The 15,697-nt window shown below is 34.3% G+C and overlaps 2 protein-coding genes across 2 annotated transcripts in view; both read left to right on the forward strand.

Annotated features, from left to right (window-relative positions):
* LOC134842976 (uncharacterized) overlaps positions 1-5,069 on the forward strand; it is a gene marked incomplete in the record, with an annotated part of 25,941 nt that extends 20,872 nt beyond the window's left edge. The window contains 1 exon segment of the mRNA XM_063859525.1: positions 4,020-5,069. Coding sequence (XP_063715595.1) covers positions 4,020-4,704 — 685 coding nt within the window.
* LOC134842977 (isocitrate dehydrogenase [NAD] subunit gamma, mitochondrial-like) overlaps positions 1-15,697 on the forward strand; it is a 342,547-nt gene that overhangs the window by 25,112 nt on the left and 301,738 nt on the right. The gene's annotated exons all lie outside the window — the stretch shown is intronic.

Genomic DNA, 15,697 nt, shown 5'->3' on the forward strand with positions numbered 1-15,697 from the left:
CCTATATAAATTATAATTTTGGCAAAAAACTCATGTTAATGAATATTTTTATCCAAAGTTTCATCCCATTTTTTGCGTGAAATTTTGCAATTATATTCCATTTTTAATCCCCTTCAGCCGATTATAGTCTTTTTCAATCAATTACAGTCTCTTTTAATTGACCAGTTTCGGTCTTCGACTTTGCTTTAAAGTCGCTTAGAACTTATGCTTTACATAGATAATCGATTTCAGAATATTTCAGATCATTTCTAATGAAAATTATATTTTTCCTGTTACGACAATTTTTGGAAAAATAAGACTGAATGTTTGTGCTCGGGGTGATTTTTTCCAGAAATATTTCGAATTTTAAATTGAATTTTTTAATAAAATATTTTTATTCCAAAAACTCCGGTGTTCTAACCTCAAAGTTAAAAACATATTTTCTTTGTGATCATTTTTCATAAAGCTATTGGGATTTAAAGATTGTCACTTTGGCCAATATGGGACAATTAAAGTGCAATATATTTCGCGCTTTTAACGCGTAATTGGAGATTCAACCCGTTTCAGTTCCAAACTTGGTTGAGGCGTGCTCCTTAGTCCATTTAAAAACTTGCTGAATGCAAAATGTGGTACATTGTACTTTACATAGCGCGTAGATGGATGATTTACAAAAAAAAGTTTCAAACAATATTTTGTACCATATTTTTTTTTGAAAGTTTCATCAATTATTTCAACTTGAATTTTTCCATAAAAATTAAAATGCAGTCGGATAATTCTGGACTTGGCCTTGATACGAGCAGTCTTTTTTTATTTCTGATGATGATGTAAATTTTTTTTAAAAAAGTTTCACTAAAATATGTAAACATGTTTCTACTTGATCATTAGTTTGGCTCAGTTTTTCACCTAGCTCGCGGAGTTTTCAATTAAATTCAAGGCATCTATGTGAAGTTTTTGTTTTTGGTGAAATGGTCTGTTAAACTGAACCAAATAACCGAAATCAAATTTCACGTGTAAAAAGTTTTGTTAATGATCGCGAAAAGTGATGTTAACATTGAAAAAAAAAATAACAAAAAACCTTAGATTCGACAAAAGTTATCAATTCAACTTCAAGAATCATCACTTCAAAACAAAAATAAAGCTGATTTTAATTATCTGTAAAAAAACAAAAAAAAAATGAAATTTGAAACGAGTTTTTCTCTAATTGGATGGAATTAAGACAAAAATGATGATGACAAAAACTTGATGAGAAATCAGCACATTTAATATGCTGCAACTTTTTTTGCAAAAACAGTCGATCAAAAATTACGCAAGAATATACTAGAGTGAGCCTCCTCAAAAAGCCAAAAAAAATGAGAAGGATATGATCGTCTCTTCCGTTTTGTTTAATTAAATTTATTTTCGTGAGATTTTCTTTTTGTTCTATTTCGTCAAAAAGTGTTATTTTCTATTAAGTATCAATTTTTTTTATTTCACAATACATTTGGACATTTTTTTGAACATTTGGACAATTTTTCTTTTAAAAATACATTTGGACATTTTTGAAGATTATATCAGGGGCGGATCTAGGATTCTTTCGAGGGGGAGCGGATTGCCGATTTTCAAAAAAAAAAATTTCCTAGGTCGACCGAATTAATTTTTCGAGATCTCTCATCCTAAGCACGGTTTAGTCCCTGTTTTGGCCAAATTTTCTGTGCCGCAAGCAAAATTTTGAAAAAACAGTCCAAAAGAGGCGTTTTTAGATACTTTTTGGAAAATTTTGACCAAAAAATTGCGTTTTTTCGGCGCGGTCTCCCCCCTCAAAATTAGTATATACTGGCGCCAAAGGCGCTTTTAGAAAAATTTTAGAGTCGGTTGGCCAAAAATGGATTTCTTAAAAGGACCAAAGGGGGGACCCTTTGGGTCGGTAGGGGTTCGAATCCCTGAGGAAAGGCGTGCCCCCCGCCCTTCGCCCTAAATCCGCCCCTGGATTATATTATTTTGTTGGGCTATAAAAGAGGCTCACTTTGATAACTTTTTGTCACTGAGTGAACCAATTGTTTTGGCGTTACTTTTGATTGATTAAAAAACTCAAAAACGATCGTTTTGGGGCTAAACTTTGAACCCGATATTTGCAAAATAAGTTGAACGATGATAATTGTGCCGAATTTTCAGCAAATTTTAACTGCCTTATTTTTTGTCAAAAATCAAGCCAGAACAACCGCGCTTCAAATTTCAATTTTTATTCGATTTTCCGGATAATTTAAATCAACACTGAAGGTAAAAGCGGATTTCTAATTTGGTCGGCTTTTGCCGGAGGGGCTTGTATGCCTTCTTTCGGGAAGTCGACCCTCTGAGCACTCAAAAGGTCGAATAACTCTAAATTTTTTGGTAACACGCACTCGGCGGCAATTTATACTATTGTTTGCTTTTTACTTTAATGCTCGCCCTTGCCTAGAAGCAAAATTACAGCCCCCTAATCTCTGATTTAGTACTGGAGAGCTCTAACTCACTGGGGTTAGCTTTAATTTGCAGGGTCTTTAATGGGAAAACCCCTAAAATTTTGAGGAGAGCCCGCGCCAAGAAAACGCATGTTTTTGGTTAAAAAAATCGTTTCAAAAAATCGTTCCATTTTTTTCTTGTCAATTTTTTTCAGACAGAAAGTGTCTTTATGGTGCTTTTGTAGAGATAGAAAAAATGAGCTTGATTGGCTCAAAAAGGCGACAAAACTTTTTTGGAAATCCGCCATTCCGTCTTGAGAAAATTCTACATCCGCTCCTTGGTCTTTTCAAAAAATTGCAGAACGAAAGAATTGTTTTTTTTTTGCCCAGAAACGGCAGTGCTTCTATTAACCTGTGTTGAGCAGTTTTTCAAAAGATGGAAGAGTCTGTTCTATTAGCTTTCATTTCATCTCACTATCATTGTTCCGATTCAGCGCAATTCCTAACATTCTGATTCAATATACTTTATGCAAATTTACGATTTAATAATATATCAGATTTTAATGACTTTGCGCAGAGAAAACTTGCATGAATAATTGAACACTTCAATAAACTTTCATATGGTTGCGGTTGGAAAAATTAAACAAATTCCAACGCATAGTTAAGAATGCGCATCTATTTGGCGAACAAAATTGCATGGCGCACGCTTCAGAAATTCGCTTTTAAAGGGCTGTTTTTAAGTGAGGAAAGATGCGGTGATCATTGCGTTATTTAGTTCAGGTGAACATAGATCTTTTTTTGATAATATGAGTTAGGACCGATGGGTATAACTCATAGAGTAATTTCGGATAGGGTACACCGTCTGCTCGTCACGCTATCTTATTTTCGGCCGGATAGATTCGTGCAACTTCTTAGTCTAATACCGATCCTAATCTTACTCTTATACTATCTAGTCTCAGGTTGTTTAACTAGTCTCTGCTAGGCTCAATAGATCTAGGGTATACTGGTTTATTGCGGCTGCTGAAGTACTCGGGAGAGTTCAACTAATTTCTAAGTTAAATTCAAATCTCTCTGGTGCTGAAATTACAAGTAATTTCAGCACTTACAAATAAGTGGATTGTTAGTCAGATGGATCATGATTGGTTAATATTAAATACTTTACATTGGTAAAATATCTAATTTATCCAATCATAAAATGTAGTTTAGATCAGGTTCCAAATACAACGATATATGTTCAATAAACGATAAATCTTCAGAATAGCTTTTTTCAGAAGTGGATATTATTACAGCGAATATTCGCTGTAATAATATCCACTTCTGAAAAAAGCTATTCTGAAGATTCATCTGCTCAAGGCCTGATTCAGACCTGGGGCACACATGGGTCAGACCTGGTGCAGATCTGCAGCAGGTCTGACCCATGTGTGCCCCAGGTCTGAATCAGGCCTTGAGCAGATCTGCTTTTGTGATGGAATCCATGCCTGCCTCAGTCCTGATTCAGACATGTCCATGTCCAAACGAAACATGCACCATGTCTGGACAAGATCTGAAATAGGCAAGATTTTACGATGCTCAGATCTGGTTTCTAAGTTTTTGTAAGGTACGGGATGTTAATTTATCTTTCAGCTCAAGAGAACGGGAGCCGAACAAAAACAGTTTGGAGGTGGCCGAGTTCCAGAAACAAGTCACCCTCAATGCCCGAACACATCTCGCGGCTCGTCTCTCGGTTGCCGAATGCCCCCATTCCTGTTCACGACTTCCGTCAGCAGCCGAAATAACGAACGTTTCCATGATTTCGGCCGCTGCGATTGCCGCTCGAAACACGAAAGACGCGATTCCAACTACGTCGGGTAATAACAATTGCTTAAGCGCAGCTCCTGTCAATAACAATAACAATATAGAAGCAAACAGTGGAATGAACAGCATTTCACGAGAGGAAAAACGAGAGAACAAAAAGAGCAGATATCACTACTCACGCGAAGTCTCCTTTTCACTTCTGCTGATAAGTATAATATATGTAGCATGCGTCACTCCTTTTACCCTCGTGTATCTTTTGAACCAGATGGGTTTGGTTGAGAACCCAGTCCTAGAGGCTATTTCAAGACTCGTCCTTCAACTGAAATTCGTGCTGAATCCGATTGCATATACAAGGAGCAGCACTTTTCGCAACCGATTTAAGAGGATCTGGCACAACTTGCGGTACCCGAAGGAAACGCCCATTCCGAACACGCCCAGTCCGAACAAACATCAAAGAGTATCTAGTTTGAGAAGGTTCTTCGGCTCCAATAACCAAAACCATTCCGATCTTTAAATCTAGCACAATAAGGCCCCCCGTATATTTCCGGCCACGGAAAGAAATTTATATTCAGGTGTGTACTCTTTCAGACTCATGTACCCCAAAACGTGAAACAAGCGAACAACACCTCAATTATTGTGACCAATTAAAGAGTTTCAGTTGAATAAATATATAGCAATCTATCGGCTTTGAGCTCAAACTCAACTGTACAAATATCGTAACTGTGGCCGGACAACTTTAATTGCTTGCATTGGTACCGGCTCTTCTAGTCATAATTTTTGATATGATTTGAGTGGTTATTCTTTCATTTCAATCCAAAAAAACTGGTTTACGTGCTGCTTGACTTAAGAGTATGAAAAAATCTAAGAAAAACTGAGAAAGTTGAGGCCATTTTAACAAAGTTTTAATAAATGAAAAGTTCAATTCGTTGATCCACTTATTATTAAAACAAGGCTAATCGTGTCGGTTGAGACAGATTTTGCCATACAGCAGATTGAAAAATTTAACTCACAGAATTGTTTTTTTTTGCAGATTTCGCCCTGTTTCAAAAATTATCTCCCAAAGGCCTGGGATTTTACGAAGAGCTCGTGACGCGGTACTGGAAAACACGGATCACGTATCAGACCGATTAATCGAGCAAATATGTTGACGACTCTTTTAACAAACGGGACAAAAAATTGCTGAAATTATCAAACAAAAAGAAATCTGTCAGTTGTTTAGAAGGACGGATTTTTTTCGTAGGTCGCACTGTTAGCACCAATTGTATCAAGGTGAGCTTCCTTTGTTCAGATTTTTTTGGTTAAGAGAATTTTAATGATAATTTAGATAAATTTAAATATCTTCCCCTCCTATTGAGAAAAGAGTAATGTATTGACAGGCACTAAATTTACATACGCTTAGCCGATAAATTGGTACTTTCTACCGTTGGTAATTTTTGATTAAGGAGATTGATAATGAGCTCCAAAAAACATTGAAATGATAATTTTTTCCTTGCTTGTCAAGATAAAGAGCAAGATTTATTTTGAATCCAATTTGGGAAAAATTGGGACAGATAAACTATCCCACCAAATTGAAAAATTGAAAACCTTCACTTCCTCATTACTTTTCGAAACAAGTTGTGGCAAATGAAAAACTTCCGATTTCTCATACCGGGAAATTAGGACATGAAATTGAACGAGAAATCGCGCCGAAGATAAAACTTTATTTAAAGTTCAATACATTTTTGCTCGTCGCGCCTGATAGTTTCCGACAGACTATGGCTCAGTTTTTGTTGTAGGTCGATATTTTTTTTACTTTTTGAAATGAAAGCAGGAAAATTTTTTAGATAGCATAAAAAGTTAGAGCGAACATAGAAACAACGAAATCGACAAATAAAAAAACAGCTCAAATATTGCCTCAGGCTTTCCGGAAAGTCGAATCATTTAGTAATTTTAAATGCCAAAATATTGGTAAGGCGTGCTTTTTGAGAGCGTCATTTGGTGTATTGCTCCCCTGCCATGGCAATTATAGTGTGCGAGGACGAGCTCTAACTTGAAATCTAGCCTAAGGTCTTTCACAGTATGACCAATTTCGTTTGCAATTGTGATATCACTTGAAAACTGTAGACACAAAAAGTTAACATGTTCGCAATAAAGAGGTTCGTTACAAGAAGAGCTCAGTCAGGAATTTGCGTAAATGAGATGAACGGACTATATTTTGATAAGCTGAATAGCCTTTAAGCGATCCTCTGCGAATAGCAGAAACCACAATTAAAATTTAAAAATTGATTCGAAGTTCGGAACTAATTGTACCTAAGCGTATCATGCCATCGGATATATCTCTCTGTACTAAAAGTATCTCTGTGAACTTCTTATTAATGATGATCTAGTTCTGTCCACTTCACCAGGGAGCGATAGTGAAGTGGTTACGTCTACATCCCTCAATCGAAAATTCAGATGTTCGATGCCCACCATAATCCATGCTCATTGTATGAGGTTGAGGCAACATTACCCAGTCAAGAAAAATAGCCAAAAAATGCAGGTAGTTCCTAAGCAGGGGTGCCCAACGGCGGTGATACGTAGCGCTGAACAGCTTGAATGTTTGTCCTTTCGCTTGTGAATAAATTGGCCCAAAAACGGATAATTGTACTAAGGGTCGTTTTTTAAACTAGATAAAAATCGACACTTTTTTAAAATAAGTTACTGGCTATTTATTACGGAAATTAATACCATAAGGGGCCTTATATTAGAAAAAAATCCCCTGCAATCATGTTTTGTAAGTTTTTGAGGGTCTCAAAATTGACAAAAGGCTGATTTAGGACACTTAACGCGCATTTTTGCTTCTGTTAACCTGTGAGCCGCCAAAAAACTCCGGTCGGCAAACTTTCGAAACTGTAGTGAGATAAATTATTTCTAAGCCGTTAGATGCAAAAATATCGCGTTGTAATTTACATTTTGAGTGGGGAAACTTTTGCAAAAAAAGAATAAGTTTTTTCTAATAATCAATTTTTTTTTCCAATTCTTCATAAAATTTGCGGGCAGTCGGAACGTGGAAGGCGACAAGCGGATATGCGCACTCTTGTTTATGCTTTCCTTTTGAAATTTCAGAACAAGAAAAGCTTCAGAGACGATAAAGGGATGTTAGAACAAGGGAAGATTTCGCCCTGATACCAGCAGTCTTGTTTTGTTCATTTGCTCTAACAAACTTTTTACTGTTGGATGTTATCTGACTGATAAATAATTCAAACTGAAGTGGAACACACTGACTGCTCTGCTTGAAACCTCCAAAAAGTACATTATGTCAATAATTTTTTTCTGAATCAGCAAAGGTTTATTGCAAAAGGAGATTGAATTGAGTGAAAAATTGAAAACGAAGCTGGTTAATAATCAAGTTTCTATCTATTTGACCTATGTGCTTCATTTAGCAGCCTAACCTGCCAAGAGATGATTTCTAATTACCGTTTTCCCAATTTTGAACGGGTAAATATTCCATGCATTTGGGTTTGATTACATCATGTTCCCTGTCAAAATCAAAATCATCTCTAATTTGCCAATATCGTCTTTTCAAGCAGGAAATAGAAAGCTAAAAAGTAATTTTAGTAAGCTATTTGCTACTTTCAGAATTTTTTGGGTTTTATCGCTAAGTGGAAATTTGATTTAAGTACTTCTATCTTACACACCTACTGATACTGATGAAGCTCAAAGTATTTGGTTTCTCTAACCGCGTTTAATTCAGCCTGATAGCTGCCAAGATGAAAAAAGCGAAGATAAGTAATCTAGAACATTTAGTAATTAAAATTCCTTAAAATAGCACATGGCCACCAGTGACTTGGAAAAGGGAAAGAAATACAGTTCTAATTATTTGAGAATCAACAGATCAAGACTAACGTGTATCAAAATTTGTGTTGTCATAAATATAAACATATTATTTCAGTTACTTAGAATACAGTTATTTTGTTTACCTCATCATTCGTGCTGCCATAAATATGAATTTGTATCCCTGCTGAAAAAATTGGTAACAAATTTTTTCCCAAGGTGCATCAATGAAAAAAATAAATATTATTTTTAAAATTTTCTGCAGCTCAGAGTTCATTTCTTTGTTGGCGTCTATTGTTTTTTTTCTTCTAATTTTAAGAATTCAGGGTAGACCATGATCTAGATTCACGATTTACTTCAAAACTTTAGTATCATTGGCAATAATGAATTTGTTACCACCTTTTTGCAATTTTTATGTAGTTGATTATTTTCAATGCCTGAACTGTATCCTAGAAATAGCTAATTAAATCTTCATTAAATCTTTTTACTGGTCTATGGTACGTTAGTTGCAATAAACTCCCCCAGAAACATAAAATTTTTTAAATATTTTTACAACCCCCACCACCCTTTTCCCCCTAAATCTACCCTTGGTTCCTAATTTTACGAGAACAACCTGTGAGTTGCGTGAAGCGCAGGTGGATTGTCGTGGGGTGACACTTTTCCGTGATTTTTTTTGCTGTTTTGGGTTCCGCGAACAAACAGCTGAAAAACTGTATTGCTCAAATCCCTCCAAAAGCAACCAAAATTGCGGACTCTGTCCATTTTAAAAAGAAGTGATGATTAAAAGCTCAAATTTAAAAAAGGCATATGTTACTTGTGGCTGTTTGAAAACAGCTAATTTGAGTAACTGGGGACGAAAACGTCCGCGGCTGTTTATATCGGCTTATCAGTCAGTTCAATTGGGTTTTAGGTAAGTTATTTGGAGCTGTTAATACTTACCTAGACACAAACTACATGCGCGGTAATGTTTTCAAAGAAATAATTACAAAAAATCGAAACCAAAAAAAATGATTCGAAACATCTCAATTTTTTGATGTTTTTATCATTTGTGAAGCAAATTTTTCTTCTGGCAGTTTGAAGGACGAGCGGGCGGGTCTGTGGTCAGTTGGTAGGGCGGTCAGATTCATCGAGATTTTGCGCTGGACACAAGCAGTCTTGCTAAATAAGTTTTTTGTTAATTTTTGTAGTCTTCCGTAGTAGAAAGTTTTCGTATCGTTTCTCGCACTCAGTAAAAAAAGAAAATGATAGATTATGAGGGATTTTTATAGTCAGTCTTCATAATTTTCAAAAAGAATTGATTACAATTGATTAAAAATGGATTATAATGTTACTATTTTTCGAAACAATAAAAATCATAATAATCGAATATAATCGATTATAATTGATTATTTTTTAAAAAGTTTTTTCTTGTTAATTTTTAATGGATTAAAATCCATTATAATGGATGATAATCCATTGTTGTTCAAAAAACGTCATCGCTTCATTTCGTTTTCTTTTTGTTTTCTTTTAAGTGCTTTTCAGTTGATTATTCAACAAACTTCATCGCTTCATTTCGTTTTTTTTATTTGTTTTGTTTTGTGTACTTTTCAGTTGGTTACCTAACTAAAAAACGGCTATTTCGTACTTAATGCTTAAGCTTAAAGTAAGTTTATTTTTACTGTGTTTTCATGCAGAATAGCTAATTTATAATCGATTATAATTGATTACTTTTTGCAATATAATTTTTTGATAGAAAAAGGGATTATAATCGATTATAGAGATTATATGAGATTTTCGGAAAATTTTAATGAACTATAATTGATTATAATCTTTTAAAATTTTACCAAAATTTTACAATTATAATGGATTATAAATCGTTTAAACATCTTAAATTAGCGCTTGTAATTAAAATTTGATTATAATTATAATTTTGCTAAACGAATGATTATAATTATAATATAATCAATTATTTTCTTTTTTTTAGTGAGTTCGATTTCTGCCCAAACTTGCCATGTTCTCGACTAAATTATTTGCGCTTTGAAGAAGAATTTATTCATATTGGTGAGAGTGTAACGCGAATTATTTATGCGTGGCGAATTATCCCGCACAAAAAAAATGTCCCGAATTGATTTGAGGCTAGCTAACTGGTCGTAATAGTTTCGTACGACACAAAACTTTACACTTTGATATCGTCCAAAATGTATAGGTTTTCAATCTTTTTTTTTCCAAAAACTATTTGATATAAATTAAGGGACAGTCGCAACATTCAGTGCCTTGCCCTGATATACGAGCAGTCTTGTTTAGCCTTAAAGAGCAGTCGGAACATCCAGAGCTTCGCCCTGATAAACGAATATTCTTGCTGGGATTTTAAAATTGCCAACTTTCATTCTTGAAAGAGAAATTTCCAGTCTCCAGAAAAAAATTGCGCAGTATGATTTGAGTTTTCTTGTTAAACAAAAAGGCAGTTCATTTTTGTGTGGAAATTTTTGTTCTAAATTAGTATACACAGTCTAAAACTTGAAAAAAAGTTGTGCTTTAAAACTACAAAGACGATTTCCCTGCTATCAGTCTTGCAAGTTTTTGCGGTTTTGAAGATTGCTTTTTGGCCATCTTAAGATAACTAATTTGGGCGAAACTCCTTTTTTGTGCCGGTTTACGTAAGCTTGGCAAGGTTTCTTTTTTTCTGTCCAATTTCGACTTAACAACTGGTCGTTTTTGACTGAATTTTTCAAAACCATCTAAACCGTATCGCTATCACTTCAAACGAAAAAAATGGCCGCTAATCCGTTTTTTTTTAATTTATCTGGGTTTAAATATGGCTTATTTGACCAATTTTGATAAAATAATGCAAAATGATGCGCTCGAAACACTGCGACGGACAAAATGGTTTCAAATTGGGTTGAGCCAGGCAATGTGGTCCCGTTTTTTCGGAACGACGTTAAATACATAATTATGTGCTTAACATAACGCATGAGGAAATAAAATGAAGAAACAACTGAATTTTTTTCAGTTTATCAATCAATTTTAAATCAATTTTTACTTATATGGGTGTATGTGCTGCCGGAAAATTCAGGGCCCTGCAATGAAAAACGAGTAGTCTTATTCTTTTTATTGCGCAGTACAGGCATTGAAAATGTTTAGCTCTGAGACTAATTGAAATGAAGCAAACCGGGGCTTAAAGTTACAGAGGTTATAATCATTACTATTCAAATAAATTTGAACCATGAATTTATATTGAACTAATATTAAAAAAAAATTTTTTTTAGCGTCGGGAGAGTCCGTTAACAACTAGAAAGAGTCAGGAGAATCCATTTAATGAACTTACATTAAAATAAAATACAATTCAAAAAAACTTTGAAAACGTCAGGAAAATTCATAAATTCATCTAGAAATTGATCGTGTAGATGCGCACAAATTTTGGTTTTGGTCATAATCAGCATAAACAAAATGTTTTTTTTTTCTCGGGAAAGAAGAAGACTTGAAAAACAACCAGAATTTGATGCTTCAGCTTTTCAAACGTGCTATTTTTAGCGTCTTTTGGACTCAGTTTTTTTGAGGTGTTCATGTCATCAGAAGTGAGAGCACTAAAATCTCCAGTCAAAAAAATTTTGGGTCCAAAGGTAAAATTTTGAGACTCAGGACTACTGTTTTTAACCTCAAGGCAAAATTTTTAACATTTTGGTTTCAATAAGTTTTTGACAATGCCTAGTCTTACAAATTGAACTTAACGATTTGAAATCTGTTCGAAGCTGCTAATTTTTTAATTGTACCAAGTATTGCTAACCAAAATATCATCAGTACACAGGTATTGTTTTCAGCCGGAACGAAATCAAAAAGATGGTAAAAGTTATCAAACAGTTTACGGTAGGTCTTTCAATAGTACAAATTTTGGCTTTTGAACTATGTGAATAAAATTAGTGCTTTTTGTAAAACAGAGCATTTGAATTCTGATATTTTATTCGACATGCCTTCAGGGAAAATTGTTTCTTATTGAATCTGCTCCAAAAAAAACAGTCTCAATTTTGAGTAAAGATTTTTTTGTCGTTTCCGAAGAAACACCATACCTTATGATGTCCTTTGTCTTTCCTTCAGGTAATTTTTAGTTTGATCATTACGGTTTGAAAAAAAAACATTTGAAAACTTTTGGGAGCGTCCATCGGATCATACACAGTCGAATGTTGAAAATTTCAACGTAATTAGTATCAGAAATGATTCTTGAAAATAGGTTTACTGGAGAGTAAAAACTTGAAAATGTGTTTTTCTTTGATCCCTAGGGTAAGAGGGAACCTTGGTGTTACTCGCAATGCTCAGAGTGGATAATTCTTTTTGGATGAAAAAACTATTGCAACTATACAACAATAAAAGATTGCTCGTATCAGGGCAAATTATCCATTTTCCAACTGCCTTCAAGCTGCCCTCGAACTGTTTCTGGTTAATGAAATTTGGACATTATAAGAATTTTGGTTGGATAATATTAAAATTTAAGTATGTAAAATTTGAGTCGTGTACGGAATTATAAGCTGAATATTCGCCTCGCGTAAACTTTTTGGTTCATATTATCAGCATCGAAGTATACAACCAAGAAAGTAGTTCAAGTTAGGGCTATGGATATTTGCAAGTTTGGCTTCTTGAAAAGTTAGAAATAAATTTGTGCTTATTTTTTTTTGTCTGTATTAAATTTCTAACGTGTCACTATGTTGCCCTGAATAGTCTGTAGGGGGCTGAACATCTTCACTGAATTCTGATATTTTGTTCGACATGCCTTTAGGGGAAATTTTTTTTTTTGAATCTGCTCCAAAAAAAACAGTCTGTTTTGAGTAAAGTTTTTTTCTTCTTTTCTGAAGAAACACCATACATTATGATGTCCTTTGTCTTTCCTTCAGGTAATTTTCAGTTTGATCACTACAGTTTGAAAAAAAAATTAAAAATTTACGAGAGCGTCCATCGTATCATACACAGTCGAATTTGAAAATTTTAATGTAATTATTATCAGAAATGATTCTTGAAAATAGGCATACTTGAGAGTAAAAACTTGAAAATGTGTTTTATTTTGATCCCTGGGGTAAGAGGGAACCTTGGTGTTACTCGCAATGCTGAGAGTGACTAATTCTTTTTGGATGAAAAAACTATTGCAACTATACAACAATAAAAGATTGCTCGTATCAGGGCAAATTCTTCACTTTTCAACTGCCACCTAGCTGCTCTCGAATGGTTTCTGGTTAAGGAAATTTGGACATAATAAGATTTTTGAGTGGATAATATTATAATTTATGTATGTGGAATTTGAGTCGTGTATGGATTTATAAGGTGAAAATTCGCCTCGCGTAAGCTTTTTGGTTCATATTATCTGCATCGAACTATACAACCGACAAAGTAGCACAAGTTAGGGCTATCGATTTTTGGCAACTTTGGCTTCTTGAAAAGTTAGAAATAAATTTGTGCTTATTCTTTTTGTCTGTATTAATTTTCGAACTAGTCACTATGTTGCACTGAACAGTCTGTAAGGGGCTGAGCATCTTCACTGAATTCTGATATTTTATTCGGCATGCCTTTAGGTGAATCATTTTTTTATTGAATCTGCTCCAAAAAAAAACAGTCTCAATTTTGATGAAATTTTTTTTTCTTTTCTGAAGAAACATCATACATTATGATGTCCTTTGTCTTTCCTTCAGGTAATTTTCAGTTTGATCACTACAGTTTGAAAAAAAAATTGAAAATTTAGGAGAGCGTCCATCGGATCATACACAGTCAAATGTTGAAAATTTCAATGTAATTTTTTATCAAAAATGATTCTTGAAATGAGGCTGACTGGAGAGTAAAAACTTAAAAATGTGTTTTATTTTGATTCGTAGGCTAAGAGAGAACCTTGGTGTTACTCACATTGCTCAGAGTGGATAATTCTTTTTGGATGAAAAAAACTATTGCAACTATACAACAAAAAAAGATTGCTCGTATCAGGGCAAATTTTCCATTTTCCAACTGCCTCCTAGCTGGTTTCAAATAGTTTTTGGTTAATGAAATTTGGACATAAAAAAAATTTTAGGTGGATAATATTAAAATTTAAGTATGTGGAATTTGAGTCGTGTACGGAATTATAAGCTGAATGTTCGCCTCGCGTAAAATTTTTGGTTCACATTATCAGCATCGAAAATCAATTCTAAGTTCCAATTTTGCCAATTTTATCAAGAATAGCTGACCACACAGTCATCAGTCCACCGGCTTTGTTTCAAGTCTGAACAAACTCAAAAACAAGCTCAAACTCATCAAACAAACTGCGTTAGGGCTATGGATAATTGCAAGTTTGCCTTCTTGAAAAGTTAGAAATAAATTTGTGCTTATGTAAAACAAAGCGTTGTTTCAATATGGGATTTAATTGTACAGGGTTATCTTGGCAATTGAATTTAATGAGGGCATAATGGGTGATCTTGTCATAATTTTTAAAGGCATTAGTGAGGTCATCTTACAACAATTCACGGTTTTTCAAGTTGGAAAGTTTCTTTTTTTTTGACGAAAATTGATATGATTGAGGAGGTTTTTTCTAGATTTTTTGAAAAGAGCAGGGTTATCTGTCATTTTTTTTTTGAAGTACGGATTCAATTTCAAAAGGCTAAAATAATATTTGAATTCTACACCCTGATTGCATATATCCTTTTCTGTTCTTTTCATAGAATTGAACAACTGAGCCGAAGGTTGACTATCGGAAAAAAGTGAGCCATGCAACTAAAATTGTTGGGTTATTAGAGATTTTTCTTGAGGCCAAGCAAAAACACGGCTTCATAATTGCTTAAAATTAACCGCGGGGCAATACCGACTTGTTTTAGCAGAAACAGCCAGGTCACACTGCAGAAGATCCTCATTATTACTAGTTTCCGAGATTAGGTTTTTTATTTCCGCAGAATCTGTTTCTATCGTATCTCTATGTCGCACCGGTTATTCTGTCGGGGTCTGAATATCATCACTGAAAAAGTTTCCTCGAATTGCAAATTGCGGGGTTTGTCTTTTATTGAATCTCCTCCGAAAAAACTGTCTTTATCTGAATAATGATCTTTTTGTTTTCTGAAGAAACACCAGTCGTTTTGATGTCCTTTGCCTTGTTTTCCATGTTTTTTACAATGTGAACAATCATGTAAGCAAGGAGTTTTTTTTATTTTTCAGTCTCCCAATCTTGCGAATTGTATGATCTTTTTTAAATTTTTCAGCTTTTCATTTTGGATAGTCAGTTTCCTTATAGCTTGCCCCATGTAGGCTTTTTCAACAGAGTCATTGATCTTGCAGTTTTCTCGTGACACCATTGTTTTGTGATTTTTTCACTTAGTAGTTCGAGAAATTTCAATGCCTCTAGGTCATTTATTACCAACAAATACCACATTTGTGATCGATCTCGACCCTGGATTTTTATTCTTGGATACTATCGATTGTTTTTTTAATAAAAATTCTACTTGTAAAACAATTTTGCACAAGAGTAGCAGTCTATGAATCTTCAGGCAGCAAAATTTTTGGGTTTTCTTTGGGAAGTGAGCAAGATCTTTAAAAATTTGAGGAACTATTTTGTCAGGACCTGCTGCTGATCCGTTTGGAAAGGACATTATCGCTTTGTATAGGTCGAAATTGGTTACAAAAAAACTATCCAACTTTTCTGGATTTGGAGCTTCAAATTTGGCTCGCTGCAGGTGCTTAGACAACAATTTTTGATAGTTATCAGTTGAAAAAGGAGCTATTTTGTCATCCGAACAAGC

This window comes from Symsagittifera roscoffensis, chromosome 3 (assembly GCF_963678635.1).
Source record: "Symsagittifera roscoffensis chromosome 3, txSymRosc1.1, whole genome shotgun sequence".
In the NCBI taxonomy this organism is placed as follows: domain Eukaryota; kingdom Metazoa; phylum Xenacoelomorpha; order Acoela; family Convolutidae; genus Symsagittifera; species Symsagittifera roscoffensis.